At 41.1% G+C, this 21,027-nt stretch overlaps 1 protein-coding gene across 1 annotated transcript in view; it reads left to right on the top strand.

Moving 5' to 3' along the window:
- Positions 1 to 21,027, top strand: part of LOC122932452 (solute carrier family 13 member 5-like) — an 85,372-nt gene that overhangs the window by 63,396 nt on the left and 949 nt on the right. Inside the window, 7 exon segments of the mRNA XM_044286860.1 lie at positions 1,772 to 1,943; positions 4,391 to 4,513; positions 9,083 to 9,298; positions 12,774 to 12,895; positions 16,360 to 16,475; positions 19,099 to 19,260; positions 19,370 to 19,507. Of these exon segments, the coding sequence (XP_044142795.1) occupies positions 1,772 to 1,943; positions 4,391 to 4,513; positions 9,083 to 9,298; positions 12,774 to 12,895; positions 16,360 to 16,475; positions 19,099 to 19,260; positions 19,370 to 19,507 (1,049 nt within the window).

The raw sequence follows: 21,027 nt of genomic DNA on the forward strand, positions 1-21,027 counted from the left end.
TCTCTTGTTAATGTGGTATTTATCCTCAGGATAGGCCATCAATATCTGATCGGCAGGGGTCCCATACTCTGCACCCCCATGATCAACTAACCGGCTGTAGCTCCTGTGCTAGAAGTTGTCACTGGAACTTCTCAGGTCTGTTCATTGTGTAATGGACGGGAATGGTTACTGCAATGCTCCTCCCATGGGAGTGAATGGAAGCAGTATTGCAGTAACCAGCTCCATCCACTACACAATGGATGGAGCTGTAGAGTTCAGGTGCCGACTTCTGGCAATAGAGCTACTCTGAAACACTTGATCATAGGGGTACAGGGTGTCGGAATGCCAACAATCAGAAACGGATGGTCTATTATGAGGCTAGGTCATCCATAGTAAAATCCTGGGCAACCCCTTTAAGGATTGCATATGAATTTTCAAGAAAATAACTTCTGTGTGTCTCTGTACAATATGGGCCCTTCAGCAAGAAATATCTGGGAACCTGTGCCTGAGGACTAAGGCTCTGTTCAGCAGAAAAAAATTAAAATATCAGAGAGCCAGATTCATCACCAACAGTGCCTGACAGACACCACTGATTTATAAAGGGCTAGCTGGGTCCGCCACTAAAATCTGCTGCGTGTCGGGGTGCCAGCTAATAGTATATTAACAACAATAGATACTGGATCTTTAGAAGGGGATTTATTAATGATATGGGGAATTATGAATAAAAAGTTAACTATCTAACTATGGGAAGAAACACAGGGGACATACAGGTAAGGGGTAGGGGGGTAACTACCAAACTAGTCTTTTGTACAAACTTATATACTAGTCATACACACACGTAGCCCATACATTGCCATCCCTGGAAAACCTCCAGGGTACTGTCTGCCGATCAGCACAATCCATTTATAACTTTCAGACACAGTTGAAGGTGGTAACACCTTCCTGTAGGTGGCATCCATGAATCCAGAGTTTTACTTCTTCTAAAGGTCAAGCAGTGGGTATAATGCCCCTCTGTGGTGCCCCTAGGAGTTATAGTACCCCCCCTGTAGTTATAGTGACCCGTCTGCCACATGGTGCCCCTAGTACTATAGTGTAGACAAAAAATACATAATACTCACTTGACTCCCCATAATCGTCTGCAATGCAAGCCACTGCACGCTTCCTGGCTCAGGTACTAGCAATGAAATCAATGTGCAACATGCATCGTGGTGCCTGAGATCTGGTGCAGGAGGTTGTGATGATGTCATCACAATATGACCGCCTGCGCTGTTCTTCTGTCTCATAGACCTCAGGCCTAGGTCCTGAAGATGGCAATACAGTTGTGTAGTCGGCGGCAACTACATTCGGGAACTTGGACTAAATATTTGGTGCCCAAGCCCAGGATATTTTGACCTAGCGACACCCCTGAATAGCAGAGTCCATTGTCTATTGAGCAGGTAAGACTTGACCACAGCAATTGCTTTGTGGGAGAATTGCTTAGGTATTTATGGTACAATTCTAATTTGGTGGAAAGGCCTAAAGACAGAAGTCAATAAAATGTTAAGCTTGGGTGTCCATCATTTTGACAAGAAAAATAATGCTGCATGCTGCACTATTCTTCAAGTCAAATGTAATGGGATCTCCTGAGGTGTGAACAGAGCCTAAGAGGGTCCTGAAAACTGATGTAGGTCACTTGATACTATTGTTTTTACTATACCTAAAGTTTCTAAAGTTTGTACTGAGAGATAACCCATTCGTATCTTTTTCCTGTAGTGTGTCCTTTTAGATGAAAAATGTACTTTTCTTTCTGCAGTTGTGGCCAATGGACATACACAAGACATTTCCTTAGAAGCTAAAGAAAAAAAAGAGAAGAAATTAATGAACAAGGGCATGATGCTGTGTGTATGCTATGCAGCCAGTATTGGAGGGACAGCCACATTAACAGGAACTGGGCCAAACCTTGTGCTGAAAGGACAGTTTAGCTCGTAAGTAGATACAATTTTACGCACTAGTATTGGTCCGTTCACATTTTCGTTGGAAATTCTCTCATAGGACGGAACCAGTACTCTGCTCCTGTGCCCAAAATTTTTTTGCAGGTGTGTAGTGCCTAACATCAGCTTACTGGAGAAGAGAATATGACATGTTGTATCCGAGGTATAAAGACGGGGAAATGCGAGTCTTAAAAGAACAGTAAAGGAAATAAATACATTACATAATTGGTTGGTTGGATTTGAAAGTACCAGGAGCCAGTGCCAATGTCAAGGGAAACAAGAATACAATAGTTAACGATTGCTCAATCCATGCAATGCAAATAATAAATGAACTAGTTGATTACATTTGTAAAGGCATATAATTATGTTTATTACTAATCATCTTTACTGTCAAAAATACGCAGGTCTGATTGTTACTCCATTTAAAGGTTTTGTCCAGAATAAGTTAAACATGGCTTCCTTCCAGAAACAACACCACACCAATTCACAGGCTGCCAGGTCTGGTCTTATTAGCTCAACATCCTTCACTTCAATGGAGCGGAGCTGCAATACCAGACACAACCCAAGGACAGGTGTGGCACTGTTTTTGGGAAGAAAGCAGAAAGCAGCCATGTTTTTCTAATTCTGTTAACCCACATTAATGTCATATGGACCAGCTTGGGGCTTCTAATATTAAAATGAGTATGCCAGGGTTTACATAGAAGAACTGTAGGAAATGCAGCTCACATCCACAAGTGGTCCATCAGTAGTGTTTTAGACACTTGAAATGGCCACATCTGCATGTTTTCTAATTCTGGGTGGTCTCAACACCAAAAAGATTTGAAGTATTGTTGAGTTGATTGTTGAAGCCTCATACCTCCACCATCTGACAATTTGATATGCAAGATACCAGAAATTGATAAATAATATGCTGTATCTAAATAGGGTTTCTTATTCAGGTGAAGGACTTATTGGTTACTGGTTGTGTAAGGGATCACTGGTTTACTCATTCATCTAATTGAGTTTGATGAGTGAATATATTGTCTAGTCTGTATATATATATATATATATATATATATATATTAATTGACAGAAACCACTGTCTTGTCTTTTATCTATTAAACTTGAGCTGGCGTCTCTACATCTATTTTGTGAAGGCATCTTCTAGTTTTCCAAAGAAAATCATCTCAGTGTAATTGTTCTACAAGAATACTTATTTAAACCTCTGATGCGCCTGAGTAAGCAGAACATATGGGAATGGTTTTATTGTATTATTTTAAGTAAAAGGCCTAATATTAGTTAGTGGGAAAACTTTGTAGAAAGACAATGCGCTGGTTTTCTCACGAAATGTCATGATGACCCCTACCGTATTTCTTCTCTCTCAAACTGATGGATATAAGTGCATGAAAAAGCAGTAAATGAATGTCTCCAGATTGGATGAGAGTGAAGTTATATTGAGCAGATTTCTCTGTTGTTAAGCTTGCCCTGGTTTTGGTTGGTAGCATTGGGGATTAGCAGATTTGGAATGATCCACCAGAATACAGGCACCAAAGGGTCAGTTTATTTGCTAGTAACTTTGGAGTCAGTCATTTTCCACTAAGGTATATGTGGGTTCACAAATAACCTATTAGATGGTATCGATGATATTCCTGTACCTACAATAATAACGAAAATTACAATGCAGTTAAAAGTGGACGTGCACATGTTCTATTTAGGTTGAAGGTGGCTCCAAAGAACCGTAGACTGGAGATTAGAATATCATAGTCAAAATCCAAAGGAAAATTCAACTAAAAAATTCAGGCAGTGTTTTTACTCATCACTCAGAATCCAAAGATTTGCAACTAAACCACACACACACAATGTCACACACAATACACCATCATACATAGTAAACCATAGATGACAGCTACTGTTTCTAAAGCTAACCACAGGAATTATGTCATTTATAACTATTAGACATGTTAGGGATCCCCTGGGCAGGGGGTCATTACGTTATGAAGACCAGAATAGTCAACTACCTATCTGCAAAAACACTGATGGTGCTTTTAGATGATGTACTACCAGTGCTCCTATAACTAGGTCACCAGTTTCTAGCATTGGACAGAAAATTTTACAGTAAGAATAGTTTTTGCATATTTTTCAAAAACATAGGGGGAGATTTATTAGACTGGTGTAAAGTAGAACTGGCTTAGTTGCCCATAGCAACCAATCAGATTCCACCCTTAATTTTTCACAGCTCCTTTGGAAAATGAAAGGTGGAATCTGATTGGTTGCTATGGGCAACTAAGCCAGTTCTACTTTACACCAGTTTGATAAATCTCCCCCATAGTTTTTAATACCACGGAACACAGTTTATTACTAAGACTGCAATTAGAAACATCAGTCTTAATAGATTCCCTTCATTGTTTTCTCAACAGTTTTCCTGATAAAATGATCTTACATATTTCTTATTTTTTTTACAGCATATTTCCAGACAATGGAGATATTCTTAATTTTGCATCTTGGTTTGGATTTGCCTTTCCCAACATGATAGTGATGTTGTCTATAGCTTGGCTCTGGCTCCAGTTCTCATTCATGGGAATGAAGTAAGTCATATATGTTATAGAGAGAAGTCATATTCAATGTGTGCAGATATTAATGTGCATATTCCTGGCTCTAACTTACTGTACTCTACTCATCTCTGCTTAGATTTGACACCAGGTAGTTGGTTTTCCACTATGGATATGGTATCCCCTCAATATAGCTGGTAACATTGGTGAAGATTCTTACGGGGCAATCACTAGACAGCAGCATGGTCGTGTTACTTCATAGTACCAACAGAAACACAGGAAAAGATAACATGCTAAGATAAGGGTGCACAGTATGGCCCATTTATCATTAAAATATGCCACAATATGTCACAAACTGCACATTTGCAACTTTTTCAATGGCCAGTGCCGTTTCTCCACTGACCTCACTATGAGGTCAAGTAGATGGCCCCACCATATTTATCATCTTCTACTCCATTTTTCTGGATTAGAGGAACACTGAAATATATGCCAGGGACAGTTCAGGCACACGGACTGACGGATCCCCCTCCTAATTTATGATGAGGCGTATACCCCATCATAAATCTGGCGTGACATCCGGCAATGTGCCTGCTTATTATAGCCCCCATGTATATGTGATTCACAGAATGGCCACCATAAAACGTAACCTTTATTGATATTATAATTAAAATTTGCTAATGTTATAAATCATATAAACACACTAAATCCAGCACAACCGGGGGATGCGTTACACTAACCCAATATTTCCCTATTCTATAATGGTTCTGTCTATCAAAGCAGCATGGCCACCGCGATAAGGGTCATCCCCTGTCAGGAACCTTATGTAACACCCCATAGATGCTCTGATCAGCGAAAGGAGCCACTGCCAAAAAAATTTGATGTTACGGGTACACAAATATGTCCATACAATATATACAGGTGTCAACCCATAAACAAAATAAGGCTTTGGGTGCACATGGATGTCCATATAGTACAGCCAGGTCCATAAATATTGGGACACTGACACAATTCTAACATTTTTGGCTCTATACACCACCATAATGGATTTTAAATTAAACGATCAAAATGTGCTTTAACTGCAGACTGCCAGCTTTAATTTGAGGGTATTTACATCCAAATCAGGTGAATGATGTAAGAATACAACAGTTTGCATATGTGCCTCCCACTTGTTAAGGGACCAAAAGTAATGGGACAATTGGCTTCTCAGCTGTTCCATGGCCAGGTGTGTGTTATTCCCTCATTATCCCAATTACAATGAGCAGATAAAAGGTCCAGAGTTCATTTCAAGTGTGCTATTTGCATTTGGAATCTGTTGCTGTCAACTCTCAAGATGAGATCCAAAGAGCTGTCACTATCAGTGAAGCAAGCCATCATTAGGCTGAAAAAACAAAACAAACCCATCAGAGAGAACGCAAAAACATTAGGCCTGGCCAAAACAACTGTTTGGAACATTCTTAAAAAGAATGAACGAACCGGTGCGCTCAGCAACACCAAAAGACCCGGAAGACCACGGAAAACAACTGTGGTGGATGACTGAAGAATTCTTTCCCTGGTGAAGAAAACACCCTTCACAAAAGTTGGCCAGATCAAGAACACTCTCCAGGAGGTAGGTGTATGTGTGTCAAAGTCAACAATCAAGAGAAGACTTCACCAGAGTGAATACAGAGGGTTCACCACAAGATGTAAACCATTGATGAGCCTCAAAAACAGGAAGGCCAGATTAGAGTTTGCTAAACGACATCTAAAAAAGCCTTCACAGTTCTGGAACAACATCCTATGGACAGATGAGATCAAGATCAACTTGTACCAGAGTGATGGGAAGAGAAGAGTATGGAGAAGGAAATGAACTGCTCATGATCCTAAGCATACCACCTCATCAGTGAAGCATGGTGGTGGTAGTGTCATGGCGTGGGCATGTATGGCTTCCAATGGAACTGGTTCTCTTGTATTTATTGATGATGTGAATGCTGACAAAAGCAGCAGGATGAATTCTGAAGTGTTTCAGGCAATATTATCTGCTCATATTCAGCCAAATGCTTCAGAACTCATTGATCGGCGCTTCACAGTGCAGATAGACAATGACCCAAAGCATACTGCAAAAGCAACCAAAGAGTTTTTTAAGGGAAAGAAGTGGAATGTTATGCAATGGCCAGGTCAATCACCTGACCTGAATCTGATTGAGCATGCATTTTACTTGCTGAAGACAAAACTAAAGGGAAAATGCCCCCAAGAACAACCAGGAACTGAAGACAGTTGCAGTAGAGGCCTGGAAGAGCATCACCAGGGATGAAACCCAGCGTCTGGTGATGTCTATGCGTTCCAGACTTCAGGCTGTAATTGACTGCAAAGGATTTGCAACCAAGTATTAAAAAGTGAAAGTTTGATTTATGATTATTATTATGTCCCATTACTTTTGGTCACTTAACAAGTGGGAGGTACATATGCAAACTGTTGTAATTCCTACAACGTTCACCTGATTTGGATGTAAATACACTCAAATTAAAGCTGACAGTCTGCAGTTAAAGCACATCTTGTACGTTTCATTTCAAATCCATTGTGGTGGTGTATAGAGCCAAAATGTTTAGAATTGTGTCAATGTCCCAATATTTATGGACCTGACTGTATATACAACTGTATAACAAATATTGAAATAACAAGGATATATCCTTTGATAAACAGAAAGTATTCCACTTTTTCTTCCAACAAGTACACAGAAACAGCTCTTGGCAGGTCACAGCGTCATTTACTCTGTACCAGTGACATGCTCATCTCACCGGTACATAGTACATGGTGCTGTGACCTGCTGAGGCCACACTTTATTGGACCTCTCATTTGTGACTCATTTAACAGTGAGGTGAAGCCACCAGGGTCATGCGAGATAATATTACACCTAAAATATTGGTTATTAATCTTTCTACTATTCTTATAATGTGACTTTATGGAAACCTCCTCACATGAGGTACCAAAAAAGTACCAGGTGCTATTTTTAGCTTTGGCCTAGTGGAAAAACAAGAAAAGCAGAGTAGAGCTGGGTAAAGTCGACCCAGTTCCATGCAGTGAAAAAAAGGCTTATGATTTACCCCTACAAACTGGTGTATAGGTGAAAAGATGCCGATTCCATAAATGTCATTGGTATCGCGGTACTCACTGGCATTCATCGTAGTCAGCCTGCAAAGAGTCCGAGCAATGAAGCACTTAGGAGTCCTTTCCATTACAGCAGAAAACATAGGAGCCCTCTTCATTGTGTCACCGAGCTTCTGAATTCTCTCCATTATATCACCAAGCTTAGGTGCCCTTATAAAGGTTGGCTTATCTCTCACATTGATGGTATATCCCACCTCTGAGACTCGCTTCAATCTCCGAAAAGGGGCCTCTGAAGTGAACGGAGAGCAGCCACACATGTGCGGCCACCTTTCATTCACTACTATGGGAGTTAAAAAAATAACGCCAGTTCAGCTATTTCTGGCAGTCCCCGAGCGGTGAATGGAGCAGTGGCTGTGATTGCACAGTGCGCTCTGCATTCATCAATATGGAACGTCCCATAAAAGCTATATTTGGAACTCCCATAGTGATAAATGTAGAGCGCGCTGCACATGTGCTCTCCTTCACTTTGCAGTCCCCAATCTGGAGATATGAGAGAGTCCCAGAGGTGAGACCCGCATCGATATGACATTGATGGCATATCCTAGCGATATTCTATCAGTGTATGAGATGAGCCAACCCCTTTAACTGTGAGGGAATGTCAGTGTCTCTTCACATACTCATATACCATTATAGATAAAGATTGGCCGTACATGAGTGCTATCCCCACTATTGACTATTTGACTAATCAGGCTGGAGTCTATGTTGTCTTTTTCTGGGTCATCTCTAACATTCTTTCCTTCCTATTTTACTATTAATTGCTGCTTACTACTCCATTAAAGGGCATCTGTCAGCAGATTTGTACCTATAAAAGTGGCTGACCTGTTGCATGTGCGGTTGGCAGCTGAAGACATCTGTGTTGGTCCCAGGTTCATATGTGCCTGCATTGCTGAGAAATATGATGTTTAAATGTATGTAAATGAGCTTCTAGGAGCAATGGGGGCGTTGCTGTTACACTTAGAGGCTCTGCTCTCTCTGCAACTGCTGCGACCCCTGTACTTTGATGGACAGGGCCAGGCATGATGACGTTTTCACTGCCTGGTCCTCTCAATCACAGTGCAGAGGAGCGGCAGTTACAAAGACAGCAGAGCCTCTAGGTGTAACAGCAATGCCCTCATTGCTCCTAGAAGCTCATTTACATACATTTAAACATCATATTTCTCAGCAATGCGGACACATATGAACATGGGACCAACACAGATGCCTTCAGCTGCCAAGCACTCATGAAACAGGTCAGCCAGTTTCCTAGGTACAAATCTGCTGAAGATGCCCTTTAACTCCTCTTCCTTCTATTATTCAGTTTCCTTTTTCTATATCTTTTCTTTCCATAGGGAAATCTTCTGGACTAATCATTCAGTCAGAAATTCAGACCTGTGAAACTAGGAGGGAGTTATAGTGTTCTTCCTGAAACTGCTTTTATCTCTTGATATAAGAGTAACCACCTCACCTTTTCCTCATATTAAGCTTTAAGAAGACATGGGGCTGTGGCACCACCAGGTCAGAGAAGGAACGCGCAGCTTATAACGTGATCCGGGAAGAATACCGCAAGCTGGGTCCTATATCCTTTGCAGAGTCTAATGTTCTTCTGCTCTTTACTCTTCTGGTCATCCTCTGGTTTACAAGAGATCCAGGCTTTGTGAAAGGTTGGGCTACTGTGCTCTTCAATAAAGGCAACATTGAGTAAGGAGCTCTGGATTTCTTATAAAGGTTTTTATTTTTATAGCTTTCCATGCTTGTACAAAATGTATTCTTTGTCATTTATGAGACTTTTATACCACCCGAGGTCAAGAAGGAAAATCAGCTACATACTGTATACCACAACTCCTTCATCCTGTAGTCAATGGCATAGATGAGGTAGCGGTAACACCCAGGCCCTGGTGCCCGAGGTAGTTCAAAGGCCGCTCTTCCTCTAAGAAGACACCAGTAATATAAATGGCACATGGTAGTCACAATGTTAAAGGGCATCTGTCAGCAGATTTGCACCTATGTAACTGGCTGATCTGTTGCATGTGCTCTAGGAAGCTGAAGACATCTGTGTTGGTCACATGTTCATATGTGTCCGCATTGCTGAGAAAAATTATGTTTTAATAGATGCAAATAAGCCTCTAGGAGCAACGGGAGTGTTGCCGTTACACCTAGGGGCTCTGCTTTCTCTGCAACTGCCACGCCCTCTGCACTTTGGTTGACAGGACCATCAGTGTAAATGTGACCACTCCTGGCCCTGTCAATAAAAGTGCACATGGTGCAGCAGTTGCAGAGAGAGCAGAACCTCTGGGTGTAACGGCAACGCCCCCGTTGCTCCTAGAGGCTCATTTGCATATATTAAAACAACATATTTCTTAGTAATGCGGACACATATGAACATGGGACCAACACAGATGTTTTCAGCTGCCAATTGCACGTGCAACAGGTCAGCAGGTTTCATAGGTACAAACCTGCTGACAGAAGCCCTTTAATACTGTAAAGTTAATATTGCTCTCATCCACTAAGAAGGACAACCCTAAAGAGAACGGATAATCTGACAGAGGACATATACTGTAGGCAACTACTCTTGCTTGGGCCAAGAAGGAATAGTAACTCGATATGGCAATTGGCCACAATAGTTGACAGAATTAGGCTTTATTTTTATTTAAGGGGACCCGTCATCTCTCATGACATATCTGTTTTAGTAACTGCTTAAATTCCTCATGTAAGAGAAATGATGGCGCATACATCCCTATGAAGTGCCATTTCTCTATTTTTCCGGCTGGAAGTTTATAAATGCATTACTAACAGTTTGCAATGAAGGTCCAGATGAGTATTATCAGTTGGGTGTGTCCCAGTCTGACATTAGCCAATCAGTGCTGCCAGTGTGTGCAGGGACACACCCCCAACTGGCAACATTCAGTTAGAGCTTTATTGCAAACTGCTGGCAATCATAAACTTCTAGCAAGAATAATAGTCATAAGAATAGATGTTCCAGAATTCTTATGGGATGGGGAATGCACATAGTTATGAAAACTGACATGTCAGGAGAGGTTGCAGGCAGGTCCTTTTTAAGCAATATAGATGCAACTTTTCTATGTAGCTAAAAGAACCATGATGTGGCATATGGTACTGGTCTTAAAATAGCTGGTTGCACCTTGTACCTTCTTCTGATTAGCTATCGAGTTTGTAATAATTGACAAACGTTTGTTAAAACTATTCCAAAAGGGACTGTATTATGCTCCATACACAGAAAATTTAGGGCCCATTTAGGGCTCATGCACACGGCCGTTATGCCGCGGCCCGTATTGCAGTCTGCAAACAGCGGGTCTGCATTATGTGGGACCGGCTGCGTGCTCACCGCATCTCGGATGCGGACCCATTTACTTGAATGTGTCTGCAATCCAAAGCTGCGAAGCGGAACGAAGGCGCGGAACCCCACAGAAGCATGGTTTCTGTCCGTGCCTCCACACTGCAGAAAAAATAGAACTTGTTCTATTTCTTTGCGGTGCGGATGGATCACGGACCCATTCAAGTTGAAAGGATCTGGATCCGTTGCGGCAGCTTCACAGGTGGTGTCTGTCCATTGGGGACTGCAAATTGTGGTCCCCAATGCACAGAACGGCTGGGCAATGGCCAGGATTGAGGATTGAGCCAATTATTAGGAATGCATGTTTTAATGAATCCTCATTTCCGATGTAAGGAATGGCCTTAAAATTATGTGTCCATTGGTGGCCACCGGTGGTTGTCTTTTGGCCGCATGTGGCCAGCCACACTGTCTGGTAATACCCTAAGGGCCTGTTCACACAGCATTTTCTCCTGCGGAAGTTTGGCTTGGACACCCACACCGAAATTATGCTAGCGGCTGCGTCCCTTTTGCCTCCCATTCATTTCAGCGGGAGGCAGCGCTGAAGATCCTGGAGTGGCCACGACCGCTCCAAGAAGGGACATCTACCTTATGGCACAGTCACGACTTTAAACTGCAGCTCCACGATCATCAGCACTTCCTCCCACTGAAAAGAATGGGGGGTAGAAAGGACATCGAAGCCAGCGGAGTTTCAGCGGAAAATCCAGTGGGAAAAAAATGTTGCATGAACGGATCCTAAAAGTAGCATTGTGCTGCATGAAAGGTTGTTTAAATGAGGGCCAATTGGATTGTATATCACCCAGCAGCATTTAATTACTGTCCATGTAAAAGGACCCTTAAAGGGTTGTCTGATCTCGCCATTCCCATGGGACTAAGTGATTGCCCTCCATGGCCAGGCTTATGGAAATGGCAGAGCTGGCGCTCCACTATTTCCGTAGCTCCCATTGCAGTAAGTTATTGAAGCAGCGTAGCTTATTCTGCTATGCTTTTTGCATAGCTCCCATTCAGTGCAATTGGAGCTACAGAAACAGTGGACTGCTGGCCTGCTTGGCTATTTCCGTAAACCTAGCCACCTAGGCAAAGCGCTTACTTTCATCTCAGCATGGAAATAGAGAGATGGCACAAACCCGTTAAGAGGCCATACATATTATCAGATAGAAGTAGGTTGATGGTTGAACAACAGTTGAAGAAACATCTGGTGAACAATTGTTTGCAGACACGGCCATACACATTTTACTCCATATTGAACGTTACAGTTGTTGAAACCGGGCGATGCGCAAAAGAGCTTTCTGGGAATGTTCTTTCAAAAAAAGATCTCTTGTCCAACTTTTGGACAAGAATTTTCGACTCACTCGATGAGTGATGGTTTTGGTTGAAATTTTCCCTTTTGACCCACTTTCGACTAATGTAAGTGGCCACCTTTAAGACCATCAAAGTCAAGCAACTTTTTATAAATAAAATGAGATCATAAGAATGGCCACAGAGACCAAGGCTGCTCTGAAGTATCACCCATGAATGTTTGGCATGAAGCATACTTGATAAAGTTGAAAAAGGACACAGGTCCATCATGTCCAACCTATCATTTGTTGCACATTCTTCGTTTGTATGAAAACAACTATAATTGCTAATTCCTAGAGGTAGAAAATAGAGGGAGTATATGCAGACGTGATCAGCATCATAAGAATAATTTTTTTTTGCTTAGTGGTATTCTATGAGTAGCGTTTTCCGTTTGTAGGGAAATTACTAGGTGTCTGGTCATTAACCATTAATATTGAGAAAAAAACAATCTATAATCATTACTTTATCTTCTCTTTTTAATTGCAGGTATGTAACAGATGCCACGGTTGCAATCTTTATAGCTGTCCTTCTTTTTATTCTACCAGCAAAAAGACCCAAGTTTTCATGTCACAAACAAAACAGCTTTGATCTTGAAGATCCAGAAGAAGGTAAAACTGTCATCCAAAAACTCTATTCAATGCTAATCCAAGTCAACATAATGTAGAGGCTGCCATGGCCATCTTGATGGAAGATCCCGGCAAAATCTCATGCATGGTGATGTATGACATCTCCACGCTGGCCAGTGTGATGACGTCTTCACGCACCACGCACGTTTTTGCGTGGTATCTCCAATCAAGATGGCCGTGGCGGCCTCTACAAGCTCAAACGGATGAGGTATTTTTTTAAACCCCTGAAAGCCCTCATTTTTCTCCTTAGATGCCACGATCAGCAATGAACTCGGCATCTGAGGGGTTCAATGACGGGGGGGGGGGGGGGCGCAATCACCGTTCCCCGTCATTGCGCCCACTACTTACAAAGAAATGCGCTTCATGACGAAGTAATTCGTCAAGGAGCAAATTTCTATGTGAAATTCGTTGAAGCAGACAAATTGAAGTTTTCATAATTTTGCTCCATGCTGACTATTTTCATTGACAGGTAAACTTGATTTTTCCATGCATCAGCTGATGTATATTAATGTATCAACTGATTTGCTGGTCTTCGTGCATTAAAACCAGTATAATAATAAAGAAGTTATAAAGTTGTTGATATGATGACATGGTCTAGACCAGTGATGGCCAACCTCCAGCACTCCAGCTGTGGTGAAACTACGACTCTCAGCATACTCTATTCATTTCTATGCAGTTCTGAGAACAGCCAAGCAAGTGTATATCTTGGGAGTTGTAGTTTTACCACAGCTGGAGTGCCGAAGGTTAGCCATCACAGGTCTAAAAGAATACATAAAACATGATCTTAAAAGCGTTTTCCAGTAATATTAATTTTTAAGCAGCCTGCCCCTTAAAATAGAAGATTCATACTTATCTACCCCACGCTGCTCCGGTCCTCCTCGCTGCCTCTGCTTTATCTATGTTCTAGTCCTTGCCCTTTTTACATTCAGAAGTGTATGGTCATGGTCACATGCACCGTTCCAGCCAATGACTGGCTGCAGCTGCGACGTGGCCACAAGCAGCATATCACCGCTGAAGCCAGTCATTGGCCAGAGTGATGCATGTGACTATGTCCATGCACTGCTGGATGTAAACAGTACGGGGTCTGGAAGATGGAGAAAGTGGAGGCAGCGAGGAGGACAGGAGTAATATACATAGTAACGTAATTTATAAGGCCGAAAAAAGACATCTGTCCATCCAGTTCAGCCTGTTATCCTGCCAGTTGATCCAAAGGAAGGCAAAAAAAAACCTGTGAGGTAGAAGCCAATTTTCCCCACTTTCCAATCAGGCAATCAGAATAATTCCCTTGATCAACGACCCCTCTCTAGTAGCTATAGCCTGTAATATTATTACACTCCAGAAATACATCCAGGCCCCCCCCTGAACTCTTTTAGTGAACTCACCATCACCACCTCCTCAGGCAGAGAGTTCCATAGTCTCACTGCTCTTACCGTAAAGAATCCTCTTCTATATTTGTGTACAAACCTTCTTTTCTCCAGACGCAGAGGATGTCCCCTCGTCACAGTCACAGTCCTGGGGATAAATAGCTAATGGGATAGATCTCTGTACTGACCCCTGATATATTTATACATAGTTATTAGATCTACTCTCAGTCATCTTTTTTCTAAAGTGAATAACCCTAATTTTGATAATCTTTCAGGGTACTTTAGTCCACCCATTCCAGTTATTACTTTACTTGCCCTCCTCTGAACCCTCTCCAGCTCTGCTATGTCTGCCTTGTTCACAGGAGCCCAGAACTGTACACAGTACTCCATGTGTGGTCTGACTAGTGATTTGTAAAGTGGTAGGACTATGTTCTCATCACGGGAATCTATGCCCCTTTTTTATGCAACCCATTACCTTATTGGCCTTGGCAGCAGCTGCCTGACACTGTTTTTTACTGCTTAGTTTGCTGTTTATTAAAATTCCTAGGTCCTTTTCCGTGTCAGTGTTACCCAGTGTTTTACCATTTAGTATGTATGGGTGACTTGCATTATTCCTTCCCATGTGCATAACCTTACATTTGTCAGAGTTAAACCTCATCTGCCACTTATCTGCCCAAGTCTCCAATCTATCCAGATCCCTCTGTAGCTGTATAGTGTCCTCTTCAGTGTTAATAACTTTACACAGTTTAGTGTCATCTGCAAAAATTGATATTTTACTGTGCAAGCCTTCTACAAGATCATTAATAAATATATTAAAGAGAATAGGGCCCAATACTGACCCCTGAGGTACTCCACTAGTGATGGTGACCCCTCCAATACTGACCCCTGTGGTACCCCATTAGTGACAGTAACCCAATCTGAGTGTGTACCATTAATAACCACCCTCTGTTTTCTATCATTGAGCCAGTTACTTACCCACATACAGACATTTTCTCCCAGTCCGAGCATTCTCATTTTATATACTAACCCTTTATGTGGTACAGTGTCAAATGTGTTGGAGAAGTCCAGATATACGACATCCATTGATTCACTGCTGTCAAGTCTAGAACTTACCTCCTCATAGAAACTGATTAAATTAGTTCGACATGACCGATCCCTTATGAAGCTATGCTGATATGGTGTTATTTGCTTACTTTTATTGAGGTACTCCAAGATAGCATCTCTTAGAAAACCTTTAAACAGTTTACCCACGACAGATGTTAAACTTACCGGCCTATAGTTTCCGGGCTCTGTTTTTGGACCCCTTTTTGAATATTGGCACCACATTTGCTATGCGCCAATCCTGTGGAACACTCCCTTAAATATCAGAAATAAGGGACTGGCTATGACATTACTTAATTCTTTTAGGATACGGGGGTGTATGCCATCTGGTCCTGGCGATTTGTCTGTTTTAATCCGCTGTACTTCTTCCTGGGTCAGACAGGGCACTTTTAATGGGGAATCTTTCTGCATTTCATCTGACAGTTTATTTTTAGAGCATGAAAGTATGAATCTTCTATTTCAGGGGGCAGGCAGCAGGCACTTGTTTAAAAATCAATATTACCGGAAAACCTCTTTAAAAGGGTTGTCTCGTCAGAGGCATCTGTTTGCTGTTCATTTACCTGTGTAAATTGCAGTATTACATGTGCTCATTTAGGGAAATAGATGTCTCATCCTCATACAGGTTCATATAGAGTAAGGACGCCCCACTGTGACCTGGATATGCCCCGATAAACAGGGGTTATTGACCTGAGAAAATCCTTTAAAACTTAACCCATTGTTAAGGTTTTGGCTTCCACGACTCTGGAACAAGGTGGTTAAAGTGACAATATTAACAGGATACTCAACCATGCGATAGGATATGAAATAAATATTTCGAGGGGTCTGTGGAAGCAAGGATTCCATGTCACAGTTTGCAGCAGAGAACACACCACATGTGTGGGCACACTGTGTGATACCCTATACAAGATACAGAACTGCCAGCGTTGATATGCCATCATTTCTTGTGGTGGTTAGAAACTGAATTCTTCTTAATTTTTATAGAGCATGAGTCATTTATGTCTGCACCATTACTGACATGGAAAGTGGTTCATAAGAAGATGCCCTGGAGTATTGTACTTCTTCTAGGTGGAGGCTTTGCCTTGGCCAAAGGGAGTGATGTAAGTATCAACATGTTTTTATAGTTAAACCCTGTGCACAACCCCTTTCCATAAACCCTAACAAAGCCTATAGAAGTAATGGGCAGGGCAGTATATTGGCAGTGGTAACAAAGGACTGAATAATTAATTATTCAATGACAGGTCTATAGTGCCATCTCACATGAAACACAAAATGAGCAATCTGCAATCAAAGTTATCAAAAAGTCATAGGTATCACAAAAGTGGTACCAATAAAAACAAGCCCTCGCGCAGCTCCGTCCATTGAAAAATAGAAATGTTATGGGTCTTTAAATGTATTTACTGTGCAAAAGTAGTAAAACCTAAAAAAAAAAAATTGTAGTCATCCTGATCCACAGCATAAAATTAATAGTAATTTACACCACATGGTGAATACTTAAAAAAAATCCAGAATTGCTGGTATTTGTTCAATCTGCCTCACAAAAATGAAGAAAAAAAAGTCTTAAGATTAAGACCCATTCTGCAGGCTGAAACGCACTGCACCTCAGAAAGGATTTTATATGGTTATATAAACATATTTTCTAGTTGAAAACGTTGGATGCCTTTTCTTTAATTGTCTAATGCAACCCAAAGTGGTGGAAACTACAGCTTGTCCTGCTAAAAGCAATCCCTCACACAGCTCTTAAAAATAAAAAAATGAATGATTGCGCATTGTAGAAATGTAGTAAAACATAATCACAATCGTACTGACTCAACACGTTATTTATACCACATGGCAAAAAAAAAATAGAAAAACACTTGCAGAATTGCTGTTTTTTGCATTTCCTCCTAGAAAGTGTTAATATTTTTTTCAATACATTACATAAACCCCAAAATAGTGAAAAAAATAACAATGCAGTACAAGAATGTTGATGTAAAAACATATGGCTTTTGGTAGGTCACATCATAAAGGCTGGAGTGGCTGCAGATGTTAAATCAACAAGTAATGTGCTGTGACTTCTGCATTCTTGCTGATTGGTAGGGTCCCAGCTTAAAGACCACCAGTGCTAGCTTTTGACATGTCTTAAAGTCTATGTGCACCTTTGAGGGCCATTTTTTTAAATTATTGCATTGTACTCATTTTGAGTTAAAAATATTTTTTTTAATTGGTCTTTATTAAAAAATATGGCGTCCATTTTTCTGTACAGAGCTGACATGCTCTAGTAGCACCCTTTAGATTTTCTGTCTTTTCCGTCAGACCAGGAGCTGATGGACTCCTTATCTCTGCTCTCTGACCTCCTAAACACTCATTATAGCTCAGAAACACTCATACTACTGATAAGAATGTGGCTTAAATATGTGTTTATGACCTTTCAGTAGTTTACATATAAGGTTTATTAGATGACTGGCACAAAGTGAAAGTGAACGTACCAGTTGCACAGCTAAAAAAATAATGTGTAAGCCAAAAAAATCATAAAAAAATTGAGTAACCGCCCATATATATCAACACCATGTAATATGCAATCCACACATGCCTATATACATATACCTATTAAAAATGACCAGACCACATGAAATATAAATATAATTTATTGGCATAATTCATGATTGACAATTCATATATAAAAACAAGTGCCGGGAAAAAAGCGACATCCATGTTGCCTTTTTCCCTGCACTTGTTTTATATATGAATTATCAATCATGAATTATGCCAATAAATTATATTTATATTTCATACAGTTACACAGCTAGAAAAACAGTTAACCCTTTGTGTCAGAACGGCTCAACATTTTAATAAAGGCCAATTGAAAAAATGATTTTTTTCCAAAAATGAATCACATGCAATCATTAAAAAAATTGCATCTCAAGGTGTACATAGCCTTTAATGAAGCACACGTTTTTGAGGGAATCTGTCACCAGTTTAGGTTCCTGTTTGAGGACAGCATAAGCCGATGACAGGAACCCTGACATAAACACTGGGTCACTTGCTTGTTTTGAGCCGCATTGGACTCCACTCAATACAGTGCATAAGCTCAGGAGTCCCCATCCCTCCCCATCTTCTGGTGTAGTGCAGCTGTCGTTCAAGAACATTAGGACACTTGGATTGTGCTGGAGGTTCTCACCTGGAATTTTTAAAAAGATGACTGGGTCAAAGTTCATCGCTGAGGAACTTGCCTGTGCTCTATAAATTATTGGAAATCAAATCATGTTTTTGGGTGTTGAGAATGTTTGGATGAATTTACTGCTCGACAACAAAGGTTTTTTTTTCATGCCAGAACAGAATACGTGTGGAGACATCCATACCCTCCTGCTCCCCGCCGCTCCATTCCAGCTCCCTTGCTCTCTTCATTGGTCTTCCGGTCCACATCTATCAATTTACATGGACATGTATACATGCACCGCTATGGCTAATCATCCCAAGCATCACATGACCCAGCCGTTATGGGCCACTTGGAGTCATGTCACCATTAAGGCCAGTGATTTGCTGCAGTGGCACATATGACCCTGTCCACTCGGAAGTTGAAGAGAGGAAGGGAGCCAGAATGGAGTGACAGTAGTATGAATTTCGCCACAGGTATTTCAGTCTGAGGTGTAAATAAAAATAAAACGTAGAAACTCCTTTAAAGATGTGACAGTGTGGTATGGACAAGTTGTTCATCCCTCTCAATTTTCCTTATCTTTGCAGGCTTCAGGACTGTCATCTTGGCTAGGTGAACAGATGACGTTTTTGCATAGCATTCCAGCATGGGCCATTGCCATCATCTTGTCTTTGTTGATTGCCGTCTTTACCGAATGTGCCAGCAATGTTGCCACAGCAACCCTCTTTCTCCCAATTCTTGCCTCCATGGTAGGAATATCATTCTTTTTAACTAAAAACCTGATTGATGATGATCGGCTGATAACCCCCACCGCCTCATTATAATGACTGCTCTAATACCCCCTTTTTCTCATTCTAGGCAAAATCAATCATGGTAAACCCACTATACATCATGATCCCTTGCACTCTCAGCACTTCCTTTGCTTTTATGTTACCTGTGGCCACACCACCAAATGCCATTGTCTTCTCATATGGACATCTTCGTGTGTTGGATATGGTAACTACCCTTTTAGTTTTTTGTGAATAAGGGACCACCGGTGAGGGTGGTTGGGCAAGGGAGATAGCTACCTATAAGAAGACTGCTGCAGATATACCAATGTCCCTGCACCTGGAAAGTGTCTTGACTTGCACCAGAATATGTAGGACCCGCATACTACACCGAATAAATGAAGTGTACAAGCCACAATTTCGTTTTACTTATGACATGCTAGACTCCATTTTTTCAGCCAAACTTTTGTGCCAACTTTTTATCTAAATGTGTCACAGGGAGTGAGAGTGCTACATGCACCCATGCAGTCACTGGAGCACATAAAACACTTGGATCCCGAACCTTCACGGTGGTGCTCTGTCGGTGGTATAGTAGTTATGATGATAGCAGAAGAAAAAAGCACCGCGGCACTCACCACTGGTCACAAAGTTGCTGTTTGCAGTTTTATTTTTCAAATGCACATCGTGGACGCAGACAGGACACAGGTGAATGGACATTCACCTGTGTCCTGTGTCAAAGTGATAGAGAGCTGAGCCTGTCGGTGTAACAGCAACGCTCCTGTTGCTTCTAGAGGCTCATTTGCATATATTAAAACTTATTAAAACATCATATTTCACAGTAATGTGCACATAGAAACATGGGACCAACACAGATGTCTGCAGCTGCCAAGTGCACATGTAACAGGTCAACCAGTTTCATAGGTACAAATAGATAGATAGATAGTATAAGAAATTCCACGGCACCTCCAAGGCGTAAAATCAGAAAAGACTTTTATTCACCAGACAGCGACGTTTCGATCCTCCTCCTGGGATCTTTCTCAAGCAGTGACAAACAATACTAGTGCTCAGCATGTATTTATACAACTTACATCCTTATTCAATCAAATTATATCAAATATCAATTAATAAAGCCATCAGAAAAAATCATAATATAACCCTCAAAATACATCAAATATAAGGTGTAAATAGTGACATTATACGTGTATCATGCAATAAATGTACCGCAGATATATATACTTAAAGTGTATTCGAGTATATATATCTGCGGTACATTTTTATGATCGAAATGTCGCTGTCTGGTGAATAAAAGTCTTTTCTGATTTTACGCCTTGGAGGTGCCGTGGAATTTCTTATACTAATTATTTGAAGGGGGATCGCCTTCACAGCCGCTGGCACTCCGTTGATACTGATACACTGCAGTGCCGCCCCAATCGCTTTATTTTTTATTAGATAGATAGATAGATAGATAGATAGATAGATAGATAGATAGATATAGGGCATCCACCATGTGTTCATTAACACACAGTTTTTGTCCTGGCTATTTTTTTTTGTGGCGGGGGGGGGGAGAAAGCCTCAAGTAATACCTAACTTGATCAGTATTTTAGGGGCACTTTTGACAATGTAGTGTATTTTAGCACCTGACATTTTTTTTATAGCAAAGTATGTGCCTCCTCTGTAATGTCACTTCCTCTGTAGAGCTGTATAGAAAAAAAAAACATTGGCAAAAATGCCATTAAACACAACATGCAT

This window comes from Bufo gargarizans, chromosome 3, assembly GCF_014858855.1.
Source record: "Bufo gargarizans isolate SCDJY-AF-19 chromosome 3, ASM1485885v1, whole genome shotgun sequence".
In the NCBI taxonomy this organism is placed as follows: Eukaryota; Metazoa; Chordata; class Amphibia; order Anura; family Bufonidae; genus Bufo; species Bufo gargarizans.